Source organism: Belonocnema kinseyi, chromosome 7 (assembly GCF_010883055.1).
Source record: "Belonocnema kinseyi isolate 2016_QV_RU_SX_M_011 chromosome 7, B_treatae_v1, whole genome shotgun sequence".
In the NCBI taxonomy this organism is placed as follows: Eukaryota; Metazoa; Arthropoda; class Insecta; order Hymenoptera; family Cynipidae; genus Belonocnema; species Belonocnema kinseyi.
Window position 1 is genome coordinate 117,880,661 of NC_046663.1, and position 9,814 is coordinate 117,890,474.

The following is a 9,814-nucleotide window of genomic DNA, read 5'->3' on the forward strand; positions in this document are numbered from 1 at the left end:
AGAAATTTCACCTGAGTTTCCGGCGACTTCGAAGCCGCCTGGCAACACTTTTGCATCCAGGTAAGTGCCTGGCAATGCGCAGGTACTATTTCTAATGTCAGCTCCTACATGTAGACCAATTTTCAACCTTATCCGAGTCACGTAAGTTAACTGCGAAAAATTCGCACCTTTGACAGGTTCGCACAGGTGAACGCATCCACTCACACCTGCCAGGCACCCATTTTTACGTTCCTCATCATCAGATGAACATCTCATGTGAAAATTGGCCTTATCCGTATCACGCTCCCATTTACGTTGTCAGCCCACGGTCTACTAGTTCTGCTAGATTCCGGTAACAAGAGCTGCCATTGGCCGCAATTATAAAAATTCGGAATTTTGATACGCTAATGTCAAAATTACAAAAATAAATGTTTTTTTGTCAACTAGATTGGATATTTTTAAATTCAATCTATCATAAATCTAATTAAAGTGCAGGAAATGAATATTTCTAATGTCAGGTGCTTAAGACATTTTTTCAATATCATCACTGCAAATAGTTTTATAAATATTTGCACTTAACTTACTCAACCTTGCTTACTCCTGTGGCTAATATTAATGAAAGAAGTTCTCATTCACTGGAATAATTTCAAGACACTTGACAATTACATAAAAAAAACCGTTTTTTAGTGTTATAATTCAACAAGCCGTATTTGCATTTTTGGCGGTGTTCTTATACAAAGAATCGAGAAAAAGCGTAATTTTTCGTGAAATCCAAACACAAACCAATGTGCGAAAACACCGATGATTATTAAAATAACTGGTAATAGTAAAAAAACACACTTCGAATTACTAATTACAATCAAAAATCTGAATCTCTATTTTTAAGCCAAAAGCAAAATAAGACATGCCGATCAGCTGTTACCGCCACTTTGAGCATTCTCACTTGCTGTATCTGTGACGGCCAACCGCACGACTGGATACTGAGTGTCCGCAAAGATTCAGCCATTCCACCGCACTCAGCCCGGTGAACGAAAACGAAGTCACTGCATGGGCCCGACTTGGTGGAGACCATGGACATAGGAAACACGGGACTAGGCATGCCATCCTAACTTGTCGAGCGGGGTTGAATCCACGGAAGGGGGAGAATTCGTTGAGTGGGGAGAGCCGCCATCTTACGATGTGCCATTTGAATATGTGCACGAGCATTTTTGCCGACAAACTGTGCATGAAAATATAAACATGTGGGCGCTGCCATGTTTGTCGCGGGACATCAAAAGGTGGCTGGCGGACCTCTCCCCTCATTGCATCATCCCCGCAATGGCATGCCTAGTACCTTGTTTCGTATGTCCATGGTGGAGACCGTTGTCTTTCCTATGTTGGTAGTACAGAAACCGCGCTTACCGGAAAAAATGTTCCCCAGTATTCAGTACGGTTAAAGTCAGCAATCATCGCGCTCACTATTTCTCATAAATAGGTCATTCACCTTAGGCCATGTGACGAGCGGGTCGCGTGACTAAATTCCTACTTTACCGACACTTTTTTTTATTTCCTAACTTATTTTTACACGAAGTGCCTCATCAAGTTAAAAATTTGGGAATAGTACATTTTTACGTGCAGAATGTATTTTTTCAGTCATGTTTCATTCTTTTGTCGATAGACGACCTTTCAGTTTCACGAAATAAAATAAAATACCAAAATTTGTGGTTGGAGTACTAGATCGACTTGATCAGAATCGGGCACTATGATCTCAAATTTTGGATAGTTGATTTTATTTCATAAAACTGTTTAAATGCTTGTGACCAATTCTCGATTATCAAACTTCACTTTCTACATGCTTAAGAGAAAGAAAAGGTATTCCATGCGTCCACATTTTTAATTATAATTCGAAAACAAGTAAATATTGTATTTTGCTCTTGGACCCGACTAAAACGAAATATAAATACTTTCGGGATTTTAATGATGTTTCTGTAATATAAAAGCGTAACTACATTCAATCGATTTAGGTTACGTTATTCAAAGTACCGAATTTGTAACGAAATTTCTTAATTATGCGTAATGGTGAAAAATAGTTAATTCGTATCCTTGGGTATCTATATAAATATTAAGGGCGTTTTTGTTCTTCTGAAAACGTAACGAAACGAAAGTTTTGAACGGGTCCCTATTTTAAATAGGAGATTCCAAGCTTTAATTTATCGATGTTTCAATTTTATCAATTAACTTCCCTCATGCATGAAAAAGTGTAACTTATAATATGTCGCTGAGATGACCACAAAAAAACGGACATGTATCTGAATTTAATTTTCAAAGTTATATGTGAATATATATTAATTATTTAGCGATGTATTGTAGTAAGTTGTTGTTATTCTGAATTATTCAAGCTTTTCAATAAAAATATATGTTTAATGATTTTTATTACGTTAGCTGAGAGTCGGATCAGAACATTATTTAAAAAATACAGATATTGTTAATGATTTATCGATGTTTTTTACGCACTGATTTACATAGGTGGCCATGAAGTGAGTATTTAAATTCAATTTATTAAATTATATGTAAATACGCTTTAATCGTTTAGCCATGTATTTTCACACGCCGTTCTTTTATAATTAACATTTATTTGAACATTCCATTCATTTAACTGAGAATCGGATCGAAATGTGATTTTTTAGATTGTAGGTATTAATTTTTAATGATTTTGTACAAATATCTCGCTCTTTAATATTATTAATAGTAATAGACAATTCTACGTTACATGGATTCATTAAATACATTATTCCAGATTCTAATTCAGCGAATCTTTGAGTGGTAAAATATTTTAACAAATAAATAGATTACTTGAAAATAGGGTAAATGATAAAAATTAATACAAAAGTAAGCGCGCGCTAGCGCAAGCACATGGTATTCTCATATCGCCGCAAAAAATCAAGACCCCCCACTTTAGAAGGCAATAACTCCACAGAAAAAAATGTGAGGAGGTTCGAATAAGAACCACATGAATCTGTTAAGTTTTCTGAATAAAATGGCGTTTCTGTAATTTGCGTGAAAAATCTCGTTCCGAGCTATTTAGCAAAATACCAGTAAAACTTGACATGGAATTGCTCATATAAACAATTCTTTCACACATTTCAGTAGCGAATTAACAGCCTAATAATTACAAAATTATATGATAATACCAAAATAAATGTACTTTATTAAATAAACAAAATACAAGATAATTCGTGTGCAAGCTTGATACTGTATTATAATATCAAAATTTTATATCAGGAGAGAAGGGTGCAGCCCACCTCAAAGCTTTGAGACGGCCCTGCTGAGCGAGCAGAAGCTACGGGAAAATGTGGAGAAAACGTTTGCCTGCCGTTGGGAAATATGACGGACCTTTTTTTTCTACTCTTTGTGGCACGCACCTTGCCTTATTAAACTCTGAATTATTCTGAGCGACTTTAATCGCGAAAATATAATTTTTATTCAGTTTTGTGGACAAGATAGGAATCAGGGTACATTACCACACATTTTAAGCCATTAAACAGCGCGATAGCTCCATTTGATTCCTAAATAAAAACATTATATAAAAATCCTTGCAAAAATGACATTTTTTAATATTTTTAAATTTTAAGGTCTCTACTGGATTCTGAACATGTTGTAGGGCACTCCAGAATTTTTTCAAATTTTTTCCAACATATTCTTAGCTCTGAGGTCATGTGAAAGTTAAGATGTCTCACCAATGGGGCTCGTGACAGCATTTTTTACTTGTATTTTGCTAAATAGCTCGGAACGAAATTTTTTTACGCAAATTACAGAAACACCATTTTATTTAGAAAACTTAGCGGATTCTTGTGGTTCTTATTCAAACCTCATATTTTTTTCTGCGGAGTTATTGCCTTCTATATTTGGGGGTCCTGATTTTTTGCGGCGCTATTAGTTGTTTTTATAGATTGTAAGAACCGTCCATTGACTCTGTACTCTTTCAGGACGGTACTTAATAAGCCGATCCCTCTGTAATCATTGCTGTCGCTTTTATCTCCCTTTCTTTTGTATATTGGTACGACAATAGCCTTTCTCCAATCGTCTGGAAAGTCTCCCATCTCGAAACATAAATTTATCAATTCGCACAGTCTATGTGGTATGTACTCGCCACCATGTTTAAGCATTTCAGCGTTAATACAGTCTACCCCGAAAGCCTTACCGTTTTTCAAGTTCTTAATTATATTCCTAACCTCAATGACACAGACTTTCTCAAATAAATCTTCTAAAGCATCGTTGTTCTATATCGCAGTTGCAGTGTCCTATAGCTTCATCTCCGAATTGTCCCCTAAAATAGTATCTGAAAGCGTCTAGTGTCTGCAACATTTAGCATTTCCCCATTACTATTTATCTTGTTGACAAATTCTGTACTTTTATTTCCCTTCATTTTTTTTATAAAGCAGTTTCTTGCTTCCTTCAAAGTCGTTTTGTATTTTCTTTTCTTCTTCTGCTCTAATTTTATCTTACTTTCATTAACTAATCCTTTGAGTATCCTCTTTTTGTGTCTGTAATCATTTATACGTCTATTTCTTTTCTCACCGCTAAGACCTGCGATATTCAAAGTTCTTCTGTACGCTTCTTACTTTGCTTTTTGGGCAGACTGAATTTCATCATTCCACCATGCATCACCAGACATTCTTCCTACAACCGGGGTACTACACATTGCGACCGCACATCTAACAATAATATCCCGTAACTTAGTCCATGCGCCCACTATATCTTTGCTTCTTATAAGCGCATCCGAAGTTGCCTTATCTCTGCATTTGATTATCTCATTTTGGAAATCTACTCGCACATCCGGTTTCCGTAGGTTCTCAATTTTGATTTGCGAGGTGAATATTGGTGACAAGTATAAATGAATCTGTATAAAATTATATAAATATTTTAAATGTTTAAAAGGAATTTTTCGTAAATTCTGCGTAGTTTTTTTACCCTTTGACGACCAACGTTGCAGCTGAGCGACACTCATAATTTTAGATTTTCCTAATTTTCAGGTAACGAGCTAAGAATTCGACAAAATCAATACGTGCATTACATCGAAGTGGGCATTCTGCATCTCGCAAAGTGGTTCTGAGTTATCGTACACTCAATAGAAAACGATAAAATTATTTTAAAAAATTTTTTATTGTGCAAAAGTCTATCAGAAAACGACCATACATTGCTCCTGAATTTTTTCAAGATTTTTATTTAACGGGATCAAGGTCTGGTCGTTACAGGGATTAATTTATTAAGCCAGAAAAAGTTAGTATAACTATAGAATAGTGTGGCTCTTATTTTAATTTGGTTGGAAATCGTTTTCTTCCACTCGCGATTCTGGTGTAAATGTCCGAAAATAGAATAAGCACGAGATTTACCTCCAAATTTTATTCAAATCTGTTAACATTTACTAGGCCGGTTCGAAAAACACTAACTTAAAAAATTTTCAGGTGCTCCTTGATATTTGGTTTTAAAATCACGAAAAAGGATTTTGAATATGGTTTTATGAATTCGTCTTGATTTCCTATATAATTTCAGATATATGTATAAAACCTAATAACCTTAACATATGAATAACAATATGGAATAAGAACCATCCTATTCGATAGTTATAATAACTTTTTCTTGGTCTAGTGGCTCTAAAAACTATTCAGAACACAACATTATTTTTTTAAATTTTAATTCTTTGAATGATTGTATACACAGATTCATTTATCCTTGACCCCGAAATTCGCGTCAATTACGTCCACCGCAGTTCTTTAAATAGGCATATTTGGAATTTGTTATTTTAACTTAAATTCTCTTTAATAAGTGTCGAAAAATGATTCTCAAAGAAATATTTCAGTAAACCTTTTGGTGCTCATTTTTCCATCTTTCAAGTCACTATTAGTGGAAAAACAGAGACAATTCTCCCACTCTCGATAGTTCTAATCGAAAATATTCAGAATAAAACATCTATTTGGAAGTTTTGTGTGTAGGATACAATACTGTCGTACTAAGAAAAACCTTATTTAAGTGACATTTTCGTTTAGGTCGACTTTACCGTTATCGGGAATAAGAAAATATGCAAATCATAACCACAGTCACTTACGTAAGTTTCTCCTTGATACGGCAAAATATACCCCTGGAAGAAGCCGTTATTTTTTTACCATTGTCAAGGCTATAAATTCGATTTGCTTACTAAATAGGACTTTTCTATTGCTGAGAGACACTCTTTACTCAAATCCCACTGTAGGCGCGAAGGTGCTGGCGGAGCAAATTCTGGTGTTCCCAAGGTGTGTCCATCTTCTCGGTATCTAAATAAAAATTATACATTTAATGAGAAAGCTTCTTAGTAAAAAAAATATGTTTCTATTAGAAAAAATAAAAATAAAATAATTCATATGCATACAACTGCTCTACATATACGAAACAAATTCAACAAACAGTTCATCAAATGCAATAACTCCACAGAGTTGAAAAAATAATTAAAGAACTTTTATGATGTGTCATTTTGAAATTATTTTTTTAATCAGTTTCAAAAATATACATATTTACATATTATGTAAAAGTTGTTATGTACAATAATATGGTAAAGCCAATACGGGTAAGCATAGTACGAAATTCAAAAGTTACCATGTGTCTTATGACATCTTAAATATTTGAGAATATTCTTTCACATGTTGCTGAAATTGGCTGTGGACTTTCTACTTTTAATCGCCTCCTTATATTTTTACAGAATAAAAGAAGTTGCATTAACCTCTCCAACTAACCTCGAACTGTTGACATATTTTCTTATTTCACAATGAAAAATAAAAGTTATCACACTTATACCAAGTTTGATTTTTAATTATCTTGTAATACCTTACTATTAAAAATATAATATTTCCAGAAAAAATATTTAAATCAAATATAATACCTTCTTTCATTCCTTTTAAAAAATACAACAAGAAGTGCATTATGCAGAAAAAGTTTAAACTTAAAGAGCAGATGACAATGTCACGATTTGAGTTTTCTAAAAGCAACTCAGTTTCTTTTAAAATAAATTGATTAATGACGTTGGAACCAGGAATCCAACCTCACAATTTAATTGACTCATTTTACTCCGTAAACACTATAGAATTAAAACTAATTGAATCAAAACTGCATTCGGAGTGAAAAATTTACTAATTGCAATATTTTTCATGTAAACAGTTTTTTTAAATGGCTCGGGTTAGAATCCAAAAAAACGTTTTATACAAAAATTTTACAATTAGTCCATTTTTCACTCCAAATAAAAATTTGATTCAAAGCAGGATAAAGCCCTAATGATTGAAAAAAGATGAAATTCTAGTATTTATAGAATAAAATGAGGCAATTCAAGTTTGAGATAAGGTTCTAGTTCCAACGGTCTTTAAAACAATTTAAAGAATTACAGCCACCTTTTTCTACGAATAATTAAGCTGCCGGGTAGAATAAGGACACATAAAATTATTTTCCCGGGAGTGGGAAGACCTCTAAAGTATTTCAAAAAAGTTTTTGAATTTAAATTTTTCAAGACTATCTAGATATAAAATTTCTTTTCATATATTTTTTCCACCAGCAAAAAATTGTAGCTTTTTTAGTTTTCTAATTAAAGTCAAAAAACGGCCTTTTTTCAATCAATGCCAATTCGTTTTTCACTTCAACTCGGTCGGTCAGTTTTTAGAATTCCCTGATACAATTTTTAGGGAATGTAGTTCGAAATGTGCTTAAACATTCGTTTATCGAGCGAATGTTGAGAGACAAAAAACTTCCAGTGAGAAAGTTGTTAACAACAGTACATAGAAGTTTTATAGAAAAATTGAGCCCAATAGAATTGATATTCAAGAAATTATTAACGTCTTAAGTCGCTAGCGGCCCGACGATTCGCGCGCGGACTGTAGCTAGACTCTCAGAACCGATTCATAATATAGTCCGCCAGCACGAAGAATAAAAACTTATCATGTGATCTCCGATAATTCGCAGAATTGGAAGTTGGGAAAAAATTTATTTTAATTTGTAATCATTTTCCATTTTTTAATCAATATTAATTTCAAAATATATAAACGCCTTTAAGATAAATATTATGCTTTCTGAACTTGGGATTACTAATAAGATCCTTCTCCGCTTTGATATATTAATTCTGTTTACGGAAAGTACAAAGCAATAATTTTTTATTCAGAACAATTGTTATCGTCGGAAGTCCTAGTTTGAGTATTACACTCACCAGGTTTAGTTTCAATTATTGAAAAAAACGAACCCTCTATTACAACATGAATGAAAAACAAATTCTGAAGCATTGAAAAATTCGCGGAATTAGGAATCCGGTGAATCTCAAGTATTAGATGTTTATTTTTCATTTTTCTTCTGTACAAACACTCTCGCTACAGTACGCGCGCGAGTCGTCAAGCCGCTAGCGACTTAAGACATTAATAATCTCTTAAATATCAATTCAATAGGTCTAAAATTTTCCGGAAAACTTCTTTGTACTGTTGTCAAAAACATTCTCTCTGGAAGTTTTTTTTCTCTAAATTCGATCGATAAACGAAACGCTGGAAGGTAGAGATATCTGATGTGCGCCACGCATCAGAAAAAAGAAAAACAAAATTTTGAATTTCTTTTGCACCATCAGTCAGAGGTCATTTCAAAATATATTCCCTAAAAATTGTATTGGAAAATTCAAAAACTGACGAACTGAGCATGAATTGAAGTGAAAAAAAATTAAAACTGATTTTTCCAAAAAAGTCAGTTCTTTGGCTTTAATTAGAAAACTAAAAAAAGCTACAGCTTTTTGCCCGGGCAATAAATATATGGAATGAATTTCTACATCTAGACAATCCTTAAGAATTCCAATTCGAAAATGTTTTTAAAAGCCTCCAGGGGTTTTCCCACTCTCGGCGAAATAATTTTATGAGCCCTTATTCGATCCGTCAGCTCAATTAGATACAATCTTAATGTTATAACAAAAAATTGAATAAGCAATTAATTGTTCATTGAAAATGTTCTGTTTATCACAAACCAAGTTATCACATTTATCCGTATTGACCCTTCATATAAAGATATTTGAGTATTAAGAAGCATTAAATCATTATGAACTATCTACGTATAATATCATGCATACTAATTTGCGATTGAAAAAAGCAAAAAATAGTGATTTAATAAGTGAAACTTAATTTATAAAAAGAAAAGAAGCTGACGTAAGTTAATGTTAAAAAAGAATTGAAAAACAGCTGATTGTAAACTTAAATGAATTTTCAAAAATTATGTCAAAAGTGTACCGCCAATCCAGATTGAAAATTACTTTTTAAATCACTGCTTGCGAGAAACAAGTGCATGTATCAAATTACCCAGCTTCCACTTCAGTACCGAGATTGTATTCCCATAAGGTTCCCATGATAGGTGCATCGGCCCTGATAACCACAAGATTAGAGAAAAGGCGGTTAGTATAAAATCTTAACCTAAAACCTTCGTCTGAATACAAAAGGATTTTTCAATTTTTAAGTTGTTTAAAAACTTTTAACATTTCTATCAAAATATAAATAAAAACATGTTTTTTGATTTCAAGGGTGTCTACTTAACTCTTTAAAAAATTCTCTACAAATTTCAAGTTTTTTCCAGGTACCTCTAGATTTTCCCAAGTATAATTTTGCTTACAATGAAGCCATTCAAGTATTAGGTATCGCATTTTTTAAAGACATCGACCTTACACACCTTCAAAGTGTTACATAATGCATATGTAATCAAAAATTATCCACATGTGAAGGATTACGAGGGTAGTTCAATAAGTCCTTAGAATGACCAACAGATGGCGCGCGAATCGCTCCAAATCATCTGTTTTCAGTCAGCACCACTCCCGACTAGA

General features: G+C 33.2%; 1 protein-coding gene across 1 annotated transcript in view; it reads right to left on the bottom strand.

Annotated features, from left to right (window-relative positions):
- Nucleotides 1-9,814, bottom strand: part of LOC117176646 (carnitine O-palmitoyltransferase 1, muscle isoform) — a 168,312-nt gene that overhangs the window by 18,150 nt on the left and 140,348 nt on the right. The window contains exons 10-11 of the mRNA XM_033366899.1: nt 9,300-9,362; nt 6,155-6,269 (exon numbers count right to left, since the gene is read on the bottom strand). Coding sequence (XP_033222790.1) covers nt 6,155-6,269; nt 9,300-9,362 — 178 coding nt within the window. The remainder of the gene's footprint in view (nt 1-6,154; nt 6,270-9,299; nt 9,363-9,814) is intronic.